Source organism: Mugil cephalus, chromosome 7, assembly GCF_022458985.1.
Source record: "Mugil cephalus isolate CIBA_MC_2020 chromosome 7, CIBA_Mcephalus_1.1, whole genome shotgun sequence".
In the NCBI taxonomy this organism is placed as follows: Eukaryota; Metazoa; Chordata; class Actinopteri; order Mugiliformes; family Mugilidae; genus Mugil; species Mugil cephalus.
Genome location: NC_061776.1, coordinates 8,905,109 through 8,929,528, shown reverse-complemented (window position 1 = coordinate 8,929,528; position 24,420 = coordinate 8,905,109). Strand labels below are relative to the sequence as shown.

At 43.9% G+C, this 24,420-nt stretch overlaps 1 protein-coding gene across 2 annotated transcripts; it reads left to right on the top strand.

The window, feature by feature from the left end:
* The first annotated feature begins 672 nt into the window (after positions 1-672).
* On the top strand, positions 673-24,038 carry usp33 (ubiquitin specific peptidase 33). Of its 2 annotated transcripts, none has more exons than XM_047589607.1 (24): positions 673-831; positions 4,801-4,893; positions 4,978-5,031; positions 5,184-5,246; positions 8,917-9,066; positions 9,267-9,375; positions 10,498-10,567; positions 13,371-13,484; positions 13,667-13,745; positions 15,076-15,520; positions 15,624-15,764; positions 16,198-16,313; positions 16,514-16,686; positions 16,782-16,852; positions 16,933-16,966; positions 17,052-17,097; positions 17,193-17,373; positions 17,539-17,665; positions 18,631-18,800; positions 20,822-20,903; positions 21,017-21,125; positions 21,794-21,896; positions 22,575-22,643; positions 22,752-24,038. In XM_047589607.1, the coding sequence occupies exons 2-24, from the start codon at positions 4,810-4,812 to the stop codon at positions 22,907-22,909; spliced, it is 2,748 nt and encodes a 915-aa protein (XP_047445563.1). In that variant the 5' UTR covers positions 673-831; positions 4,801-4,809; the 3' UTR covers positions 22,910-24,038. The 2 variants fall into 2 exon arrangements, with proteins under 2 accessions (XP_047445563.1, XP_047445562.1); XM_047589606.1 differs by having other exon boundaries at positions 9,264-9,375.
* The last annotated feature ends 382 nt before the right edge of the window (positions 24,039-24,420 follow it).

Below are 24,420 nucleotides of genomic sequence, written 5' to 3'. Positions count from 1 at the left end.
TCATCTCATCACTTATAACATATTCATTTTGAACGTTAACTACCTTAATTGAATAGTATACCTTACATCCATTTTTTTTCTAAATTTAATATATTGATTCTTTTCTTTGTTGCTAAGTTAACTCTTTTTTTAATTAATCACAAGTATATTTCTTTCCTTTTTACATTAATTCACACGTTTCTTTACAATAGCATGTAAAAAAAAAAAAAAAAGGTGGAGCAAAAATCAGGCATTGGTTACTGATGTTTAAGGTCACACTGTATAAAGACGTATTCTCCACTGTCAGCTCCAAAAAACACACTAGATGGCGCTTGGGATGGGTTTACACTGTATGTATAGTGTGTTTAGTCATCAGCAAGTGACTCTCTTTTTCAGTCTTTCTTTTTGCACAGTCATCTCAAATTAAAGAACAATAAGAGCACTTTACTCACTTCGCCCTATTCAATTCGCCTCCCTATTGGACACCAAAAGTCATGAGAGGGGCATGTTTTATCACGTAATACATTAGTAACAACAACTAAAAGATTAGAAAATTACAATTTTTCAATATTGCACTCATCGTGGTGCTATATAAATATAATAGTGTTAAATATAAGGGGCAAACAAATAAAATATAACATGCTGGGGAGGGTTTATTAGATTTTTTTTTTTTTAAACCGGAAAAGGGGCGGAGCCAGCTGTAACGTTAGCAACCACGCTGAGCGACAGGAACGGTTAATGTGAAGGATCGTCCTCTGAATTATGTGTCTACACACACACTAAATCTACATTTTAACCACCGGACACGGCGGAATCTACCCGAGGAGAATAGACTCGCTTGCTACCGAGCAGGTAAGGACGTAAAAGGCTGGAAATCAGTCAGCTGTGGATGCTAGCCGACTCCGCTGTGGACTCGTCGGGGTGATCGAGTAACACGTAGTAGCATTAGCATTAGCATGCAGCTAGGTAGATTGCTTCTAAGTGACGAGGCGTCTTCGCTCCGTGTTTATGTTTTTTTTTTTGCGTGACTCGGAATTCTCCGCTGTTTGTGTCACCGCAGTGCGATGCGTGTTACGGGGGGAGAGGGAGAGATTGAGGCGAGTCAGCCCGTGACGTGACGCCTTCGCCCGGGGTTTGACAGCTCAGTTTGAGGAGCAGTGGACAAGGCCGAAGCCGCACACATCTGCAGCGCGCGTCGTCTCCGTTTAAAACAAACCAAACTTGTCAATTTAGTCGAAACCTTGCCCCCCCAAAAAAAAGTTGTTAAAGACATGCTACACAGCTAAGTTGACAGCCAGGCGACGCAGCTCACGTGACACCTTCAGCACAATGGCTACCGGTGGCTTTTTTGTTTTGGGTGTCTGCTTCCTAATTGTGCTATAAATACGCTTTTTGTTGTTTGTTTGATTTTAGTGAGATGCAGCATTTGCATATTGTGGTGTGTATAATCTAACTAAGGGTGGCGTTGAATTTGCATTGCTTGAGTTTGGGTGAACGCCCCACCCAGATTGTACCACCCCTTTGTGTTGAGTTTAACCCTTATAATGTGTTAGAAAGCTTTTTTCAAAAGTGACCCATGACTTAATCCAGCCCAAAAGTGTCAAAAAAACAATGTTTATTATCTATTGTTGTTCTTTACCTCACATCTGATTTGTTGTGCTCTCATATCCATGCGAGAACTGTATTAAATAAAGTAATAAGTAATTAAGTAATTTCCCCCTGGGATCAATGAAGTAATTCTGATTCTGATTCTGATTAAATGTTATTTTTTGGCCCGATAGGCCTTTTATCTTTGAATACTTAACCTCTAACACCAAAGATGTCACGTTAATAATTTACAAAAATGGTGAAAAAACCTTTTGTTGTGTTAAAATAGTTGTTCCTGAGGAAACAAGGAAAATGTACCTCTTACACATATTTACTTGGAAACAGCTCACGTTTGACCCAAACACGATTTATGGTTTAATACCTCGCACTCTTGAAACAGTGCAAAGGTTGTGTGATTTGTTGTGGGTGGATCAGCGTGGATATTCTTTCAATAAAAATCGCTGGAGGCTGGAGAGCGAAACCACCAACTAATCAGATTTCCCCCTGTGTGTACTACTTGTTTTAATAGTGACTGTTTACTGTTGTACTCTGGGTTTGTTTTGTTGAACGTATGGGCGGATCCCTTTCAAAGTTCAGGGTATTTATAAGAGCTTGTTAAAGATAAGTAGAATCGTAGCTGGGTGTGATTACTACACAGACCAGCGGTGTCAAACTCATTTTAGTTTGGCGGCCACGTACGGCCCAGTTTCATCTCAAGCGGGCCGGACCAGTAAGTTAACGACATAACTCCAGATTTGCAAAGATCAACAAATTTAACAAACTACACTGCACAAATAAAAGAATCTTAAGAAACATAAGTGCAATTTGAGACGCATTGCTGTCTCAGTTTCGTGTTCTGTTCACGTGGACTAATTAGAGATAGTCGTTATTTTCCGTTGAAAAATTGCAGTCTTCTGTGTAATTTTCGCACTTTGAAAATTCATGCTGCGGGTCAGGTGAGACCCTCTGGTGGGCCGTTTTTTGACCCCCACGCCGTATGTACGACACCTGTGACACAGACAGTATTGATCAGGAAACAGACGCGTTGAGTTGTACAGGACTGAACATGACTTCGAGCTCGGTGTCTGCTTCTTTCTGCGTCGATCCATATCTCTAATCTCTAACAGTTGTCCTGTTGTCGGGGTACAGGATGTGTGCGTTCACGACAGCACGGATGATTGTGTCATTCGCTGTAACGTAAAAAGATAAGACAAAGTTAAGCATGTGTGTGTATTCGTGTTATATATACACTACTACATATATTCGCAACTCACCGGTAATCAAACGGCTGTTGTCACGGTTTAGCTTCATGTCCTTGTGCTTCTGTTTATTCTCATAACTATATCTTTTTTAAGCACTTCTTTGATAGATTGATCATTATGATCTATCCGTTATAAATCTCCCACATATCATGCGTCATTCACCATCATGTACTCTTGTTTGTATCATGTTTATATCCAGATACATGAATGAAATGATCTGATTCCATCTGCTGCCCCTCTTCACTTCCGGCCTCAACCTGATGGCTTCATATTAGCATGTTGCTTAGGATTTCTCTCCGTTTAAAGGGACCTTCTCCTTGCCCCTGTCGCCTTAGTGCTTACTCATAGGTTTTCAGAGGCTGGGTTTTTGTAAAGCGTCTTCAGACTAGGACGTCCCACTGAGTAAAGGGAGATCGGTATTGAGGCTGATCCAGGCATTTTTTTTTTAAAATGATCCGATCGAGGCGTATCCTTGTCCGACCTTTTATATTTTTTTAATGTTTAACGGTGTGACATCTTTTATAATGAAGATGTTGCTTTTTGGACTGCGAAGATATAAAGGAAAATAGTAACAGCTGCATGGTTCCTGGTTTACATTTGCTGGTCGATGATTGTTTTATCACATTGTTGGCATCTGTCGTATCTGCTTTTATTTTCTTCCTCATTTTGGTTCCCTACAGTAAATGGTTAAAAAAAAAAACCTTTTCCTTGAGACTATTTCCTGGTGTAATAGTCGCTTTCAAGAAAGCTGACTCCTGCTCAAAGTCAGATGAGGTTCGTGTTTTATGATCACACCCCAAGTAATACACGTTTTTATCACCGCAGCAGCGACTTAGGGCTGTGTGAGTTCCCTTTTCTATTGTGGAACAAGTCCAATAATACTTCCAGTATTTTCTGGTCATCCCAGTGCGCAAGGCACGTTTTTTTTTTTTTTGTCAGGTAGCTGACAAGCTTCTTCTTTCCATATACAGTTCAGAAATACAACAGCGTTTGTGCTAAATGAGCCTAAATTAAAATAAGCATTTGGGGTGTTACACTGCAACCAGCTCGCTCAGTTAACGATCTGAACAATAAATAATTACAGACTGTTACAGTGGCTCCAGCAACAGTGGAAAACCTTGTGATCTTCCAGAAAAGGGCCTGTGCCTGGTTCTTTGAAGGGACACGATATTATATTTAGGATCGTCACAAACTGAAAAAAGAACTAATTTAGCACATGAGGCGGGATGTCGTGTAGAAGATGTATGGTTCTGTTTGCCGAAGCTAATTGGTCCATTAGTATAGCAGTTTTGTGTTCCTCTCTACGGACTGAGTGCAGCAGGGGAACAATGGTTTGGTTTCTGCAGTGGCTGCCTGCTGATTCATTCAGCACTCTGCCGGATTTGCCTTTTCCATTTGACCAGCGGTCATTATTAATGTCAAAATGGAGTTTGCAGCATCACTGGTGTGACTTTCACTTTCATTTCAGTGTTTTTCTCGCTTCTTGCATTGTTTTTTTTCTGCTCGCCGCAGCTTCTATGTTTGGATTTCTTTCAGCTCCTTCTAAGATAAGAGCTTATCTGTGTTTGTGAATCCAGGGTTTAAGGCTCACATGTACGGCGCAGAATTAGGATACCGGCGAGCAGATAAAGGCACGGACGCTCCCGACAGAAGTGTCGTCCGTTTGAAAGTCCCAGGCTGCCACCCTCTGCTTCTTCTTTCTGTCAGTTGTCCCCTTTTTGCAGAAGTCTTAACGGTGGTCAGGTGTAGCTGGTTGTACACGACGGCTTTCAAGAAGCTGTGGTGGTGGTGGTGACTCTTGTTACAGTGGCCTGTAACTGTTCGTTCTCATGTCGTGAACAATATGCCTCATTATTCTTCTCTGTCAAGGATCAGATGTAACTTTGACGAACATTCCTCTAAAACCAGAAGGTCAACATTGTTTCCTAAATGAAGACGCGTGAACTCGTTTCTTTCCCTCTCTCGTCCTCAGAGGTGAGGGATGCCGACGGCGTCCAGCTCTGACTGCCCCCACCTGGACTGCGTGGGGGAGATCACCAAGGAAGAACTCATCCAGAAATCCCATGTGAGCGTCCCGCCTTCTGCTTGTAACTTACCACCCTTTTAATAACATTTTATTAACTCGTGTGAACTAACTGTGTTTTTCCAGGGCCAGTGCCAAGACTGTAAAGTCGGAGGACCAAATTTGTGGGCGTGCTTGGAGGTGAGACGACGCTCGCCGGCAAAAAGGAAATAAATATATGCTGATGATGATGAGGATGTGAAATACAACCTCCTAACACTTTGTTCCTGTTTTGTTTTTTTTTTTTGTTTTTTTATTACACCGATGTCTGCACCATCCGTTTCCCCCTCCAGAATGGCTGTGCGTACGTGGGCTGCGGAGAATCTCACGCTGACCACAGCACCGTCCACTCACAGGTGAGAGACCTCAGCGCTTTCCCTCCGTCTCTCAGCTACAGAAACTACGGAAAGAAAGAGAGTAATGACTGATTTGGAAATGAAAGTAGATGTAACCAAAAGAGGAGTGGCGGTGTGGGAGGCACGCACATGGCGGAGATACTACTTCAGGTCGCCTCGAGTCATGACTTGGAATACAGCTACCTCTGGCGCCGTTTTTATTTTTAACGTTTTCTCAAAGAGCCTGCACGTGCACGTTACAGCCGTGGAAGCGCACGCCTTGTTAAAAACAACTAAGCCAACTGCGTGTGTGCGCCTACATCCCCACATTCGGTTCAGTTTCATCCATTATTAATTGGCGTTCCTCCGGGAGGTGGGGGAGATTCACGAGTATTGTCAGTTCCATGGTTACAGTGTCTGCTCCTCCCATCTTAACTGCAGCTTACTCAGCCTCTGGTGCTCTCATTGTTGACTAAGGTTTTTTTTTTTTTTTTTTTTTTTTTTTCCTCCAGCACACTAAGGCCAAGTGGGGTTAGAAGGAACGAGTGGGGACATAACATGTAATTTGCTCTCCCTATTAATATCTATGCAGGAGTCTTTGTTTAAAAGGCTCAGCGGCTCCTTGAGAAGTGAAGCTTTGCACCCAGATACGAGAGGGATCAGTTACACCGTGTGCTGAGCCGGACGGATTCATAACAGATTTAAACGATATCAATCTTTGACATTGACATCCTGTGCTTTTTCTGCCTCGAACATTTGCTCGTGCAGCTTTCCAGCCGGCTTCGCTGTTGTTGTCATTAACATGTTTGAATCTCGCAAGAAAGGAGCCCGTGCTTAATTAGCGCTCTGGAAGCCACGAGGGGAGGGGGGGGGGGGGACGTTTGAATCTCTCGACTGTGCAACAAGAGACACTGCGGCTGGTTTAGATCAGACCCGCCACGGGAGCGAGGGCCTCTGTTAGTCAAACTGTACAGGGAGCGAGCACACGTGGCTATTTTAGCGGAGTTGCGGTTTCACATTTACAGCTGGAATCAGCTAATTTCAGAAGCCGAGGCTCCGTGTAATTAGTATTTGCATGCGTTTTGCATTTCATTTGCATTTTTTTACGCGGGGAATTTGGGAATTCCTCCTGTGCGCTACAGATAAAGAATTTAAACCTTGCGGTTTCTTTCTTTTTCTCTTAGAAATAGTTTTCTCTTTTTATTTGTTTTTCTGCTGGTGGAATTCGGTATCAGCCTGAGATGACTAGTGGCCGCTGGCATTTCTTATTTCTTATTTAACGAGAACATACAAAACACAGAGGAAATACAGACATACAGGAAAAAAAACCTTTTTAGAAACAAAGACGTGAAGAGAGTACACAAATCAATATTAATAGAAAAACCTGAAATTGAATGCAGAGCACAGATCATTATAGACGCATCTTATTGTCCTTAGAGAAAGTCTGTCTGGAAAACAGTGGACACCAGAGACTCGCGTTTCTTATTCCTTATTGATTTCAGAGTAACGTTTTGAAGACATGGGCAGGATAAACTTTTTTCATATAATCCGTAAAACCAGGCCTGTTTCTCCCTGTGATGTTCAGTCATGGAGCGTTTGTACGGTTGAAACATGCCCTGCGACAACTCTAACGTGTTCAGTGTTTATTTTGAGTGGATATTTGTGAGCCAGTCGGACCGGCTTTGTCACATTGTTTCCATTTTGTCGTCAGTTAGCACGTTTGTGTGTGCGTGTGCCGTGTGTAATGTTATACCATTATGTGGGCGGTTAACACATCATAAATTCAGGTTGTTCTTTAAGCCCTACCTGGCGCGCTCGCCCTCGTGAATGATTTAAACGCTGACGTTTCGGGGCCCGTGCTCAGCCTGTGGTGTGTGTCACCCCCCCGCCGCTGGAAGGCTAATGCAGCCCTGATGAATAATACAGCTGTTCCACCGCTGCTCACGTTCAGGCTCGTGCCAAAGAAACGGGCCGCTAGTGGGTCAGCGGGACTCGGCCACAGGAGTCTGCCTCCACCTCCGTCTTCACACGTAACCTGAGGCGTCCAGCGTCGGCCCAGTGTGGTTAAACCTTCTGTGACGCGTCCACATTTCCTGACTAGTTTCTTGTGTTGTTTTATTATTTCAGCAGCTCAAGAAACAGATTTTAAACTAATGGTTTCTTCATGATTTAGACTGTTAATAAATTTAGTTAAATCATAGCGGCATCAGACTAATCCATTTACAACAATTTGGTGGACTTATGCAGAGGGGTGGATATTGGCAAGGACTTTATGATACGATACGTATCACAACACTAGAGTCACGATACGATACAGTATTGCGATATTATGACATTGCGATATATATATTTCCATATTCTACATAGTTCACTGAGAATTTTTAAATGCAGCTACAAGTTACATGTATATACATCAGATGACAGTGATAATTCATTCGACAAATTTAGTCAAACAATAATATTAATCCAAATGATCCATTACCAATTTATTGCAAGGTTTCTTGCCACTTAAATGTCAAAACGCATTTTGCGAGCTGCCTACTCTCTGTCCAGCTTATCACTTCCTTCTTCCATTTGAAAGCCGAAGTGCCTGCAAACGTCAGCTTTTAATTATGATGGCGTTTTAAGTTTTGCCGCCACCACCACACTCGCTTCTGCTTCTTTCCTGTCCTTTTCTTTCGACTGCCTCGCTCACCACTGCCGCTCCGCAAGGTGGCGCTACAGCGACACTTTTCAGAGCAGAGGTGTGGAAGTCGTTCACGATCGGCCCAGAACGTGACTTTTCCTTTTAAAATCGATATTAAGACATTCAAAATCAATGTTGTATCAGAAGAAAAAGTACTGTGATGTATTGCCATATCAATATTTTTTCCCCTACTTATTTATGTTGAACATTATGGTTTTGTTCAGACTTGGTATCAACATGCATCCTAAGTGATTCATGTGAAACTTACCAGCTCTAAGTATAGGTGCTCTCGTCTCAGTTATGAGCTCTGTATGGAAATAAACCCAGATATTTTATGTAAATTATCGTACAGACGGCCGTTACGAAACAAGGGATTTTTATCTGCTGCTGTTTCAGAACCACAAGCAGCGACGTTTGTTGTATGTGCGTCCTGAAGTCTTCTTCACTCACCAGAAGCTCGTTCATTATGTCTTTATTATTATATTATTATAAGCGTATTATATTTGCTCTCTGCCCCTGACGTTGGTTATTTTAGAAACTTGCACTGTGGTGTTTGTAACAGTGGAAAAAAAAATCTGGTAATAAACTTACTGGAGCCCTGCTCGGATTAAATAATTCATTTTGATAATTCTTGTTCAGATTTATTTATTATTCAGTTACTTAACTGCTACAAGAACACAAGGTTTTTAAAAGCTTCTCCTAATGAGCAGACATCTCAGATGAAGCTTTCTCCTTTTTGAGGTGATGCCTCACGATAGCAGATGAGTGTTTTTTCCTGGTGAACGAGGCAGAAGTGGTTCATCTGCGCGTCGTCACAAGTTTCCCAGACCACGTTCGCACGAGGCCTGAGCGATCCCACCTCAAGGCCCCGCGTTATCGGGTCCGAACGGGGCCGGAGAAGAGAGCGGCGTGCGCTCCGCGAAGTGTTTTTGAATAAATATTAACACTGTTTTCTTTTTCCACTCTCTCTGTTTACCCTTTCTCGTCACCGTCTTGGCTGCGCAGGAGACGAGGCACAACCTGACGGTGAACCTGACCACGCTTCGGGTGTGGTGCTACGCCTGTGGCAAGGAGGTCTTCCTGGAGCGCAAGCTGGGCCCCCACTCTCCCCACGCTAACATCAAACCCCTCCCCTCGCCGCCTCCAGCCGGCCAGGTGAGAAACCTCTGAGGTTCTGTCACGGCTTTCTGCTGTAGCTCGTTTCAAGCGCCCCGCGTAAGTCGTACGTATACGCGTACGACCTCTCCTCCTGCCTTCATGGAATGATGATCGATTCCCAGCGCCGGTTAAATTGTCGCTATTGATTGGCTAGTTAAGTGTTTCACGATGAATTCTGTGTGTGCTGTAAACAGCAGGATAACAGCAGGGCCCCTGGGAGCCCGACCTCTCTGAGAGTGCCCTCTAATGGAGGCTGCGAAGACCTGGACATGGAGACCGAGGAGGAGGACGACCTGCGTGCCAGAGGTACTTAAAGAGTAATTTCATGTAATTACATTTATTTCCCTCTATGTCAACAGATATGTCAGGAGGTAAATGTTGTGATCAGCTGTTAAATATACTGCCGCAGTAACTGAGTTTTCCTCTTTTATCGTGTTAGTAATTAAAATCTCACACTTTTTGAAGTCAGTGAGGTGATTTTTTTATCGCCTCTTAATTTGAGAAACTAAATTAAAATCGAACACCTCCAACGGTGGTGGTTTAGTTCAAAGCGAAGGTTGTGGTTGAATCCAAATTAAACAGTCGCTTTGTTCGTCAAGCGTTTTTAAAGTCACGGACACATCAGGCAGCCTTCAAAGAGCTAGAGACGATGATGGAGTTGCACTTAAAGGCACCACTGCGACCATCTGGAACAGCTCTGAACTTGACACCGTCTCGTAGCTGTTGATGAATATAGGCTGGAATGGATTGCACCAGACAACACACAAAGAAAAAGGTCTCTCTCTCTCTCTAAGCCGGTCTACAGGCGGCAGTGTAGCTCACATTGTAATGATGTTTCTTTGCCCAGTGCCCAGATACAAACAGGCTCCACCGAACGGCATATGTTATGTTAAACCTCATGCGGTGCAGCTCGGGCGTCGGCACCGGTCGCAGCTCGGGTTATTTTTGTCACAATTACAAACCACGTGATCAGAAGGCGGAGGAAATAAGCTGCAGATATCCTCAAAATGTGAGGCATTAAGACGCAGGAAACTTTATTTGTCCCTCTGGGGGGAAGTTTAAGGGCCGTGTGAAGTGCGTGACATTTTCTTTTAAAGAAACAAATATATATATAAAAACTTTGCCATGAATACGGGAAACAATGAGGATGCAGGAGGGTTGCAATGATTTTGAAGGCTGCATCAGTCTAGTTCCTGTTCACATCTCCCAAAGCATTATGGCAAACGTAGTCCCAAAACCTGAGCACAAAACAGAAATAAGCAGGAGTGATAAAACCCATTCGTATTCACTGTTTTTCTCTGCTCTTCCACCACTTCCCCTGCTGTAAAGTTGTAGAAGTGCAGCAGATTTTGTGGAAATTCACACACCATCGAAATTTACAGTCGCTGGACGAGGAGCTTCCACTAATTTCCCTGGCGTCTCTTTCAGGTCTGACGGGTCTGAAGAACATAGGCAACACCTGCTACATGAACGCCGCCCTCCAGGCCCTGTCCAACTGGTGAGCGCTCCGTCTGCCTCCCCCCCCCCTCGTCCTCCCCCGTACCTGTCTCGCCCTCACCACCGCCACCCCCGCTCACTTTTCCCACATCTTTCCTTCGCGTTACCTTCGCCTCGCTGCTCGCACTTTAACGCGCCTCTCATCAGTGGCAATTCGCTGTTTTATTCAAACCCACCCCCCCCACACACACACACACACACACTCTCGCCGCCTCCTGCCTCTCGTTGACTGTGAGAAACGACCACGGGCCCGTGCTCATTTGGGAGAGTGGCGGCCGAGGGAAAATTACTGCAGTGCACCATCTGAGACGGCAGAAAATGGCCTTTTGTGGTTCCCTGCAGGGTCTTCTGTTACAAATGAACTCTTTCGCCGTCTCTTACGTCGCTTCCTCTCCTCCCTCGTTTTATGTCTCCCTTTATTGTTTCTCTTCCAGGCCGCCACGTCTTTTATTGTTCGCTGAAATGCCAATCTGTCTGATTCTTTATTTATGTTTGGATTCGTTGGTGCGGTCGCTTAAATTAGAGCCCCGCGACAAAGCTCCGAGACTCTTTTATTACTTCACATTGTTCTTTTATTTTGTTCGTGGGCTAAAAAAAAAAAAGAAAAAGTACAATAACAGCGGTGCTAGCCCCTTCCTTTTTTCTTAACACCACGCCCCCGCAGGGTTGGTAAATGTTTAAATTAAAACGAGCGACGCCTGGTCTGGATACAAGCTGAAATGGGGAAAAAGATGTGGGGCAAAATTTGCAATCTAAATCACGTTCCTAAAATAGAAGAAACTGACTCACTCAGCTGCAGGAGGGACCTTTTCTCAAACTTTCCTTTGATGCCTGTTTGCGCGCTCCCTCTCAGTCACCGTCGGGTCGTTATTCGGTTCGAAGGACTTTTCCTTTTGCCAGGGGAAGGGAATGCTCCATGCCTTATTCATTCTGCACTTGTCTCCGTCTCGCAGATTCCTGTCCATTCTGCATCCGTCAAATAAACTCCCCTCAGCTGTTTTTCTCTTCAGCTAGTCTGATGTCCTTCGTCTCCTAACGTTTTCTTGTACGAGACGCTGCGCCTGGGAATTTGCGATACGTGTGAAATATTAATTTTATGAAATAAAGAAAAGGCACGGACGCAAAATGGCAATATGTCGAAACCCTGAAGCCTGCCAGAGCTCCTTTGCTGTTTCATGTTGATCATTTTCTGCCTTTGACTGCAATAGCAAAACCCCAGAATGGATTGCAGACACACAGATTTCAGATAATAATTTCTTAATTCAACCCTCCAAATGTGGGGACTTAGAAGAACTACTGAACCAAAAAGTTACTCACACCGCAAAGACTAAAGCCAACATTCAGCTGTTACATTGTTCTGTGCCTATATGAAAGGAAATGTCTCTTTATACCAGCAGGTGGCAGTAGTCTGTATGCCACACTGTACCGTCATGGCGTGCGATACCGTCATGTCCCATCACAGCAGACGGCACTCCAATACGTCCACTCCGTCCTACCCTCACTCATGAACAAGAGCCCGAGACACCTGAGCTCCTCCACTTGAGGCAGAACTTCCTCCTCGACCCGGAAGTGGACAGTCCACCCTGCTCTGACTTGAGGACCACGGCCTCAGACTTGGAGGTGCTGATCTTCATCCCAGCCCCACACTCAGCAAGAGCTGGAGGTCGCGATTCGATGAAGCTAGGAGGACCACATCGTCTGCAAAAAGCAGGGACGAGAGCCGAGCTCGACGCCCTCCAGCGCCGGGCTGCACCTAGAGTTTGTGCCCATAAAAGTTATGAACAGAAGTCTGTGTTTGTCGTTTAAGAGGAGAAACAGGAGGAGCTGCTGTTAGCTGGTAGGCCAGGAAGCTAGAACCAGCTACAAACCGTCCTCCCCTGAGTCCGTCGGGAATTTGAATGTTCAGATTAGATGAAGATTATAAATAAGAACAGGCTCCCTTCACTGTTCCCTGTCAACATTTTTATTGCTGTCTTGTTCCAGACACCAAGAAATGGCCGTTAGCCTAATGCCTCACGCATGAACAGCGTAGACACATTCAATTGTGTGTAAAACACAATTGTCCTCAATAAGGATATTGTCCTTGAACCGAATGTTTCTAGATCACATCATTTGTTATAAATGTGGTCTACTGCTCATGAGTTCTGAAAAAGTTTTGTACAATATACACAACTAGTCAAAGGTTTGGACACAATTTCTCACTGAACAGACTGACTGGCGGTGTATAGTATTTAGTTGAGAAGGAGTTGGTAACAATGTGTAACAAAGAATTAGGTGATTCGTTTTGTTTTAGGCTTCAGACCCAAAGTTGCACGGTCCACTTGCATTTCGTGCTGTCAAAATATTAATAACGACGCTGGAAAAAATTTATTTACTTTATTAAGACACAGATTGATTAGTAGTTCGCTGAAGCTATTTTTCTTCTTCTGCACATACAATATTCATTACGCTGCTGATGGTGTGTTCTGCTTTGCTCTTTTTATGGACAGATGACGCTACTGAAAAAAAAATCTTACCTTGTGTCGCATTTTCTCTTTAGTTTCTTGCTTTCTTTGCTTCTTCTGTCTGAGAATAACGTTACCTGTCACATTGGGGTGGTTGCAGTTTGCACTCGGTGCTATTTGGGTTCACTGTGGCGTTTCCTTGAGGCCCAGCGGTCGTTTTGATATCTTTTATTGTTTTTCTGAATGAGACGGTGCATACCGATCGTTGTGGTAATCGAACAGTAGCCCTTTTGTTGAGGCGAGGCGTTCACTAAACGCTCGTTTGTGCCCACGCGTGATGAATTCCTCCCTCTTTTCCAGCCCGCCCTTGACACAGTTCTTCCTTGAGTGCGGGGGCCTGGTGAGGACGGACAAGAAGCCCGCCCTCTGCAAAAGCTACCAGAAGCTGGTGTCCGACCTGTGGCACAAGAACAGGTAGTTACTCATTTGCCCTTCTTTATCGCACCAGTCACTCCAACGGGAGAGTACACATCCCCGTGTTTGCCCGCAAGTCACAGTTAATGAGCTCTGGTGATCACTTCAAGTTATTAACTGACCAAATCTAATCACGTATGGGAGTGTTTTGTTTGAACGGGCTGTGTTTTCTCACATTGCAGACCCTCCTATGTGGTTCCAACCAACTTGTTCCAGGGGATCAAAGCCATAAACCCCATGTTTAGAGGATATTCTCAGCAGGTGGGTCGACCCAGACAGTGGAATACTGGTGCTTTATTCTACATGTCTAATCAATCACATGTTGCAGTTTTTTTCCTCAATGCTAACCTAAATGTTTAAATATAAATGTGTTTTAAGTGATATTTGGGGGTCATTATTTTGTGAGCCCCTCGTTACTTTTTGTGCTGAGGTATTATTATTCCACACTATTAAGTTGTCCACGTCCTCATGAAGCTTCCCCTATTCCCCTTCCACTCCATATCACTCCATTCTCATTCCTTTACGGAAATTACATTAGCTCCGGCTCAAATCACCCAGATAAACCGAATCCTCTTCCTTTCAGCTGCTAATTCCGAGCCACTTACTTCCACACACACAAACCCACACATTGGGCCTCAAGGTAAATTGCTTGATTTGATTGAAGGCCGTGCTTGAAAGCAAAAGTTTCATGCGTTGCAAGCATCGAGGATTTGGAGAGATATTAAACTGAAGCACTTCTTGTCTTTAACCAGAGTCTGTAAATAAGGGATTTATAGGCTTGAACGGTGAAATTATGAAAGGGCAGGTTTCTTCTCGCCAGTGTTTGTTCAGAGGAGTTAGCTGAGGAATATCCATTTGTCACACCACGCTGGCTCGCACTGGGTTTAGCTTTGCTTTGAATGGAGCTCTAGCTCCTCGGAGAAGGGGGTTTATCTGACTCGAGGAGGGAGATTAGATGTCTGAGGGTTCATTCAATTTGATTACGAATTCATGACCATTCGGTTTTTCAGATTTTGTGATTCAGAATCGGCAAAGATTCCACAAGGACGTGAAGTGGTTGCTGGGTAAAGACTTTGTATAATTTCATTATACTTTGAAAGAATTAATGGTGAAGACTAGCGACGACGTGGTGACAAGAGACCTTGGGGTGTGAATGAAATTTACATTGAGAGTTACGACGAAACATTTGGCGACGTGAAGTACGAAGCTGAAGTAATCTTAGCTTTGAGGTTGACGCCATTGAGGAGACAAACAACAGCAGCATCTGATACAGCTGACTGGCATGTGACGCAAACACAGAGTTATCTAAGCATTTCTTGGAAGATGAAAAAGCAGCGGCAGTGACGGTGTCTGTCTTCTGCCAATACAGAGCGGTGATGGTAATAAATCCATACGTTAGCAGTATTTTATGTTCTCTTTGTTTTGCTTTCACGAGGCAGCCAGGAACTAGGAACGCTGACAAATGAAAGTTGTATTCAGGGATAGGGATCGAGCTATATTTAACAAACTCCAGGGATCTAAATATCTCCTACCAGATAGAATCAAGCGACTACCTTAGCTAACATTTGTTTGTTCCCGTTTCGACCACTAGGACTCCCAGGAGTTCCTGCGCTGCTTGATGGATCAGCTTCACGAGGAGCTGAAGGAGCCCCTGCCCGAGCCCTACGACCAGTCCAACGGCATCACAGTGGACGACGCCCCCGAAGAGGACAACCACAGCCAGTCAGACAACGACTTCCAGTCATGTGAGTCCTGTGGCAGCAGCGAGAGGGCTGATAATGAAGTGCAGGGTGGGAATGTGCTGATGGACGACACCAACGAGGCAGAGATGCTGATCCCTGAACAGGATGAGATCCAGGCCAACAGGGAGTGGCAGAAGGAGAAGAACATGATAAATGACCTTTACCGCTCCGGGGTTAATGGTGTTATGGGTGGGAGCACTGTAGCGGACGTCGACAAAGATGTTGACACCACCACTGAGGTCACGCCCATTATCAGCAGCCAGGGAGCCATCAAGGTTCAAGGAAGAACATCAGGTAAAATTGTGAATGCTAGCCCCAGTTCCCTTTTAGTCCGCTTAACTACATAAAATAATCTAGGACCCTAGGAGTTTCTAAAACTTGGTCTTCTCTCCACCAGATTGCTTTCCAGATATTCAAATGTCAAACAACACAAGACCACAGAGTCCAGTCCCCATGGAGACACACATTCCGAAAATGTCCAGCAGCCCTCCCAAAGCTGCCTCTGGCTGGCCCAGCCTTAACCCCGCACACAAGAAAGGTATGTAGCTTTGGTTGGCAGAGGAGTTCACCATAACTAGAGGCAGTGTTTAAAATGATATATCCCCAGTCTGTTGTGTTAGACTTTCAGCAATCAGGCATAATATTATGATCATCTTCCTGATATTGTGTAGGTAGTTGTGACTCATCAGAGAATGGACAAGGTCCTTCTGAGAGTGTCTGGTAACAGGATGTTGTTAGTGGGGGGTCTATGGGTTGAGGAGAGGGGGCCTCTGTGGATCATCCCACAGAAACTTTATCAGTCTAGTGAATCCACACAAATGTCAGGTCCAGAAGTTTCCCACCAGAACATTGAATTTTCACAAGACGGTCAACGGAATTTACTTCTCCTGTCAGTGGTCATAATGTTATGCCTGATCGGTGTACTCTGATGTGCTACTCTCATATTTCTCCGTCTTGCTGCCTCCCTACAGCCGTCACCACGTTCTCTCCACCAAAGAACAAGCGCCAGAAGAAATATCGCAGCGTCATCTCAGATGTGTTTGATGGGACCATTGTCAGCTCAGTTCAGTGCCTCACCTGCGATCGGGTAAGTGTGTTTGTTCACGGCTTTTGTCGCTCTTTGGGTGTTGTGAAAATGGGACCATGTCAATGTCCTAAAATCCAGATGTTATGTAAAGATCCGTGTGGTGGTGTAGTTGAGGGTTCACTGTCACGTGTCTAGTGACATGTATAAATCTGTAGAAATGTGTCCATGGATGAAGCTTCTCTGTGGTCTGTTGCCGTCAGGTGTCTGTGACCCTGGAGAACTTCCAGGACATCTCGTTGCCCATCCCGGGGAAGGAAGACCTGGCCAAGCTCCACTCGTCCACCCACCAGACCTCCCTGGTAAAAGCTGGCTCTTGTGGGGAAGCTTATGCACCACAAGGGTGGATCGCATTTGTCATGGAGTACATCAAGAGGTGTGCATATAAAAAATTCATACCGTAAATTATGTGCTCATCAGCGTCTGTCTACGTTAAACTCACCTCTCTTTACCGTGTGTTTCTTTGTTTAGCTGGTTCTGGGGTCCGGTGGTTACGCTACAGGACTGTCTCGCAGCGTTCTTTGCCAGAGATGAACTAAAGGGTAAAGAGAGTGGGAAGAAAAATATGTTGTGCTGACGCAGACATTTAACTCTCGGTAACTGTGTGTTTCTTGTTCTCTAGGAGACAACATGTACAGCTGTGAAAAATGCAAGAAGTGAGTGCGCTGTAGTAAAAAGAACAATGTGTTTCATGTGAGGCAGATTCAAAGGACTGAACCTGAAATGTTTTTCTCCTTTTAGATTACGAAACGGAGTCAAATTTTGTAAAATGCAAAGTTTGCCAGAGGTAAACGGACTGTTCTAGTCTTCATCTCCTAAATATATCAAATATATATCTATAATGTTTTCAAATAGTGACTGGCCGCGTTGTTCCTCTTCCAGATCCTGTGTATTCACTTGAAGCGCTTCAGACACGAGCTGATGTTCTCCACCAAGATCAGCACCCACGTCTCCTTCCCGCTCGACGGCCTGGACCTGCAGCCTTTCCTGGCCAAAGACAGCTCCGCCCAGACCACCAACTACGACCTGCTGTCAGTCATCTGTCACCACGGCACTGCCAGCAGTGAGTGGGCAGAGTGCCTCCCCATCATTTCTGCATGAGACTGGGGCAGCTGCCATCAGTTGGCACATGCGAGTCCGCTGCATTCATTAGGCCGTAAATAAAATTCGCACATACTCGTTGCATTTGTGAATGCGGCTCTAACGCGTTCCTCCGTTCTCCTCCCAGGCGGCCACTACATAGCCTACTGCAGGAATGATGCGAACAATCTGTGGTACGAGTTCGATGACCAGAGCGTGACGGAGGTGTCTGAAGCCTGTGTCCAGAACGCCGAAGCTTATGTGCTCTTTTACAAGTAAGGTTCAAAAAGCTGCAAGTAAGAACTCATGTGCACCGATCAGGCATAACATTATGACCACCTTCCTCATGTTGTGTGCATTTCCCTGATGAGCATAAGCCTTCTGAGGATGTCCTGTGGGGTCTGGCAATAGGATGTTGTGAGGGGAGGAGCCTCTGTGGATCATCCCACAGATACTTGATCAGTTTGGGGTCTAGTGAATTTGGAGGCCAAGTCAGAACCTTGTGCTAAGTAGCATCCACCTGAATCCAAAGGTTTCCCAGCAGAACATTGTATTGTCCTAAGACAGAGGTTTTCAATGTTTTTCAGGACCCCCAAACTGATTATAGAGATTAAGTAGGGACCCCCTACCTACTATATGTGTTGTATATTAAACTCTGCCTAGCGATATTTATAAATATACATTGTTAGCATTGTGTTGCATTTAATATTAAGCTATTTAAACAATGCACAAGTTCAAGTATTCATTTATTAAAATTACAAACGTGCAACAGTAGTTTGGTGCAACTGCCGTAAACATAAACATACCTGACAGCTTCAGCCGCCTCGTGATTGGCTCAGCAGCGTTGGGGCGGGGCCTACTGTGTACAGGAAGCTTAGATTGACAGGACTAGTGTGGAGCTCTTTGTGACTGGCTGTTGAGACAGCTGAATGAGATGCCTCCATTTGCCCCTTTACTAAAATTTGTTCGATTCATGTTAATGTGTATTTAGAGAAATTTAAAATTTGGCCGTGGAAAAATGAAAAAATATATATAAAAAATGTCTAATCAACCAAAGATTTTGCGACCCCCCTGCAGTACCTCTGCAGACCCCCTAGAGGTTGCGGACCCCTATTGAAGACCTATGTCCTAAGATAATCAACGTTATTTACTTCTCCTGTCAGTGGTCATAACGTTATGGCTTTGATAGCTTCCGTCTTACTTGCAGTGCTGATTAACAAATGTTGTGTTTGCGCCGCAGAAAGAGCAGCGAGGATGCGCTGAAGGAACGCAGGAGGGTGTCGGGCTTATTCAACATGATGGAGCCCAGCCTCCTCCAGTTCTACATCTCTCGCCAGTGGCTCAACAAGTTCAAGACCTTCGCCGAGCCCGGGCCCATCTCCAACGACGACTTCCTGTGTTTGCATGGAGGTGCGCACGACCACGTTTTTTATTTTTTTTATTTTCTCACTGAAACCACCGCAAGGTCAAACAGCTCTTTGCCCCGCGTCCGAGCGGTTAGCGGAAAGAATCGCGCTACGCGCCTCGCGTAATGCGGCCTTCGTCCCCGCTGTGGGTCTTTGATTTCGACATGCGCCGCACAGCACTCACTTCACAGCGTATCAGACTTCAAACGGGGGTTTCGCTTCTCTTTGTGAAGATGATCCTTCTTTTTCTTTTCTGGCGGAGAATGGGGGAGTCCTAAAAGGATTTTTTTTTTTTCCCCTCTCAGACTTTCTGTTCAGCTTTCACAGGATATTATGGAAATCAAGTTGCAAAATGTAAATTTACAATGAAGCTTTTTTTATTTATTTTTTTTAGCTTCATAGTCTAAACAAGCAGCTACAGGTTGTCTCGTCCATCTTTGCAGCTGCCTGCACACGAGCGCGACATAATATAACTGGCTAGAGAGGTACAAAGGCAGAGATAATGTGAGTGCTGTTCTGTGGCCGCGTTGTTGAATTTTTCCATGCAAATTTCTAAAGCATCGCATCTTAAATTTCGCTCACCTGCCTCGATTTTAATGGCTGTAGAACAATGGTTTCAGATAAGCAGGAAAAAAAAAAAAAAGTTCAGCGTATACGTAGGCCCCATTCAATTAAGGGTTGTAGATAAAAGGAAGATAATTCAAAGGATTGAAGGACCCACTTCACAGATACACATGATTATAATTGTAGCTTTATTTAGCGGTTGAGTGTCTCTTTTCATTGTGCAGTTCATGATCTCCTCACAGTCCTTTCTGCTGGAGCAAAGCGTCTCTGCTTGTGCGCAACGAGTTGTGCTCTGTAGAGTCAGCCTCCCGTTGTGTCATCACATTTTGTCCCGTAAAAGTACTGTATGTTACTTTGAAAAGGGTTCAGCAATAAAAATGGCCTTAGAGTAGGATTAGCACAGTCTGGCTTAAAGGAGAAGAAAGATGAATATTTAATGTAATGTAATAAATGAAACGGCCCTTTTAAACTGTGACCCGTTGTCATAAAGTCCAGACCTCAATGAAGTTTTGTGGCACAAAAGAGACAAGAATTGAGGCAGTAGTCTCTCGTATGTGTCTTCTGTTAGAGCCAGTGGGCTGTTTATTTATTCAGACTTTGGCAAACTTCAGCCAGAATCTGGAAGGATGTTGTTCTTGAAAAGTTAAAAAAATTATCAGCAAATTGAGATATAGGTATTATACACAAGTAAAAACAAAGAAATAATACAGTAAAATAAAACTAAATAAAAAAAATAAATAAATAAAATTAAAACTGTAATAAAATAGAAGTAAAAATCTAGTAAAATAAAATATAAGTTAAACTGTAATAAAATAAAAGTAAAAATCTAGTAAAATAAAATATAAGTAAAAATAGAATAAAATAAAAGTAAAAATCTAGTAAAATAAAAGTAAAAATCTAGTAAAATATAAGTAAAAATCTAGTAAAATAAAATATAAGTAAAACTGTAATAAAATAAAAGTAAAAATCTAGTAAAATAAAATATAAGTAAAAATAGAATAAAATAAAAGTAAAAATCTAGTAAAATAAAATATAAGTAAAAATAGAATAAAAAAAAGTAAAAATCTAATAAATAACATAAGTAAAAATCTAGTAAAATAAAATAGTATAAGCAAAAATTTACATATTTTCATATGAACAAATGTACAAGACATAGAGGCCGATGTAGATAAATATTATATACACAGGAATATGAGTGATTGTTCCTTCTTGGATTACTTTGCACATTTCACAAGGCAAAAAAGTAATTCAACTACTCAGGAACCCTTAGAGAGTCCTGACATCCAGTTTGTTACACACTGTTTTGGGAAGAAAAAGACATTAAATACGAGGGGGGGACACAATCTGAGCCACGAGTGTGACAGATTTGTTTGCAGTTGAGCCTCTTGTTCTCTTTAATGCACAGCCATTACCCTTTAAAACGTTGCGCCGTCTGACCGATGTTTGAATGTGTTTGCCCAGGCGTGCCGCCCAACAAAGCCTCGTTCATCGACGACCTGGTCGTGATGCTGCCGCAGAACGTGTGGGATCACCTCTACAGCAGGTAGATCGCGGCCGGCGACGCCTCGTAACATTTTCATACGTCCCGGTTGCGGCGTAATCTCCTCAGCTCGGGGCTTAGCGTGACTTTATGATTATTGTTTCCCCCCCCCGCAGGTACGGAGGGGGGCCAGCTGTCAACCACCTGTACGTCTGCCACACGTGCCAGATCGAGATCGAGAAACTGGAGAAGCGGCGCAAGTCCGAGCTGGACATGTTTGTCAGGGTAAGGCGTCCACGACCTGAAAGACTCTCACTAGCGAGAGGAGACGGAGCTTCACCCGGATACAGTGAAGCCCGGTTTGAGCGATAACGCCTCGTGTGTCAGTGAGTGTCAGTGGGGCCGTAAAGGCCTATTCTCAAGTCCATTTAACCAGTGGATGGGATGCATGTGTTGGTGCCCCTTCAACCCGGTGGGAGATGAGAGGTGTGAGCCTGATGAAAGCCTTATCATTAATGCGCTGGGACAGAGGCAGCTGTTATTGCCTGCTCAGTGTGCCCGCTCACACAATGGCTGCTCGGAGGAGAGATAAATGTTGTGCGTCTGTGTCTGTGTGTGTGTGTGCGTGTGTGTGTGTGAAAGAAAAAGCTTCAGTCAGCTAACGAGAAGAACACGATTATTTGTGTCATTTCCAAGAAAGATGAAATTGGCGCGGCGCGGTGTCAAGACTGTCTCTTAATTGGAATAACCGCCACAGAGAATTGATTAGGTTTTCCATCTTCTCTCCTCTCAATTCTTTCATCCTTACTTAAATTTCTTGCCCCCCCCCCTCCCCTCCCCTCCCCTCCCTCTCTCTTCCTCCACCCCATCCCTTTGCATCCTTTTCCCCTCCCTCTTGTCTCCACCACTCACTCCTCCCCCACTTCCTCTCTCCCTCTGTTGCCTCTCTGTAGCTGAACAAGGCGTTCCAGGAGGAGGAGTCTCCAGTGGTCATATACTGCATCAGCATGCAGTGGTTTCGTGAGTGGGAGGGCTTTGTCAAAGGAAAAGACAACGGTAATTGGACAATAAGTCTCGCCTTTTTCACCCCCGACCCCCCCTCCCCTCCCTCCCAGTCCTGTTTAAATGTCTGATTGAAAGGTTAAATGTTCCCCACGTGACTGTTGCAGCTGAGATGTATCTAATGATTCATCATGAGGGAAACAGCTACACGTTCGTCTTTTAAGTTAAAAGTGTTTTTTTATTATTATGGGCGCGAAGAGAAATGCTTTGTTTCTCTGTAGAAATATTTAATTCTCTGCTCAAAAGAGAAAACTGTGGCGTCCCGTTTCTGCTTTTGATTCATCTTCAAAGAGCTCGCTTCAGTCCCTTGAGTCGGGGTTTCCACCCTGCTACAGAAACATAAAGCGTCGAGATATATTTCCTTTCTGTTCCAAAAGATCTGTCCTCTTTCTCTGTTTTTTGTAACTTGCTTTGTATTGTCACATCTATTTATAACAGCCAGCATCTGCCTTGTCTGCAGATGCCTTTTCTTTCCTCTGACTTCTGTTCCTCTTATATTTGTTTTCATCTCTGTAGCAGAAATTCCTTTTCATAGTGCAACAGAAACATTTGACATTTTAACATAATTACGCTTTTGAAAAGGGGATTGATTGAAAGTGTATCTGTGGAAAAAAGTGGGCACGTATGCAGCTGCTGTATTCGCCAACTAAATGTCTTATTTTCTTTGTCAAGATCCGCCGGGACCCATCGATAATTCCAAGATAACAGTAAACAAGAGCGGGCATTTAACACTCAAACAAGGTACCAACGTTATTATCATGTCATTGCTGGATCGTACCACTTTTAATGCTTGATTCTGCGTAAAACGAGACGGATGAAGTAAATCTCCTGCTCGCGTTGACCCCACAGGAGCGGACTCTGGGCAGATCTCCGAGGAAACGTGGAACTTCCTCCACTCCATCTACGGCGGCGGTCCGCTGGTGACGGTCCGACCGAACGTCAGCCACCAGGAAGCAGAGTCGTCGCAGTCGGAGGAGAAGATCGAGGTGGAGACGCGCTCCGTTTAATCAAACACTTGACAGTAAACACCGAGGAAGGATGAAAAAAAAACAACAACAACAACAACAACAAAAAAAACATTTAAGAAACGAAAAGCCTTTTATTTTGCACTTGACTTTTATTTCGAAAGCATCCAAGCAAAGGACCTCACTTTTACTGCTACGTGACAGCCTTCGACGGAGGGAATTAACATGTCTGGAAAGGATGGTCGCGTTGTACAAATCTGTATAAAGAGCTCTTAAATTTCTATTAGCACTGTAGTATTCATGTGTCGGGTGGTTTTCTGAACCAAGCATTTAAATTAAGTGCAGCTAAAAAATTCCACTGTATGCCATAATTCTTTTTTTTTTCTTTTTTTTTCTCTCGACCAAATGAGCACATATTGTATGTCCACATGTGTGTGTGTTGCTGATATTGATGAATCACAATACATCTTGCTGTAGATACATGACTCATTTTTCCTGTTGTAAGAGAACAAGAGCTGTCCAATGAGGAGAGCAGAAAATCGTGACACTTAAAAGTGATGAAAATCAAAAGGTTATGAAGGGACTAATAGCTGAGTAGTCTCAGGAATGATTTTTGTGTTTTTGCACTGTTCTGTAGACGTACAAATTGGCATGCTTCACGCAAATGTCTGGTTTGTATTTTGAATGTATCCGTATACCTATAGTATGTTGGTCAACATCCAGCACTTGGGTTATTTATCGCAGAAGGGAGTGATTTAATATGATGTCAGTAGATTTTGTCTTTGTAGAAAACACGTGGCGGGCGGACACTGTTAAGAACGCATGCTCTAACGCTTCAGTCGCATTTTAACATCTCGTGTAAACTGCATGTAAATGCAAGAGCTGCTCATAAAAATGTGCACGCAAATCCGGATCTATCTTCACTAAACTGTACAGCCGCAGGAAGCATAACGTAGGCCGCAATCACCTTTATCATCATCAGCAGCAGTTGAATTAATCAAAGGCATTATTTTTGTGTATGGGCATGGTATTGCTTAACGTGTTGGCTGATAGGGAGGTCAACAGAAATGCTGTACTCTCCAAAATTTTTTTTATTTTTTTTTTGCATATGAGTAAGATCTATCCTGATTTTTTTTTGGCTGGCTGACACTATTAAAACCTGATGAAAACATGTTGATCGCTGTGGCTCCCTTGATTGTGTGTCCCTGTGTGCTGATGTGCTGGTGGTGGTGGTGGGTGAGAAATAAAAGTCAATCACGGCGCGTTATTATTATTCATCATAGTAGCCTCGGTGTATGGCGATCAATTAGGCGAGGCGACCGATTGCAATGTTGGCAGGGGCAAAAAAAAAATAAAAAATGTGCAGGATAGTGTTGCATTTTGAGGAGAGCGGCTGAGTCGGCTCTCCTCTCAACACACACACACACACACCAACACACACACTCACTCACTCACTCACACACACACCCCGCGACTAGTGGACTGGGTGAAAACATGGCTGCAGCAAATTTACGGAAGTGAGGTACGTGTAATTCTTGAGCTACAAAAGCTGT

Bases quoted from the DNA above. Each gene is read 5' to 3' on its own strand.
- usp33 (XM_047589606.1), top strand. From the start codon at position 4,810: ATGCCGACGGCGTCCAGCTCTGACTGCCCCCACCTGGACTGCGTGGGG. The intron at 9,376-10,497 runs GTACTTAAAGAG...CGTCTCTTTCAG, and splicing joins GGACGACCTGCGTGCCAGAG to GTCTGACGGGTCTGAAGAAC. The intron at 16,967-17,051 runs GTGAGTGCGCTG...TTCTCCTTTTAG, and splicing joins AGCTGTGAAAAATGCAAGAA to ATTACGAAACGGAGTCAAAT.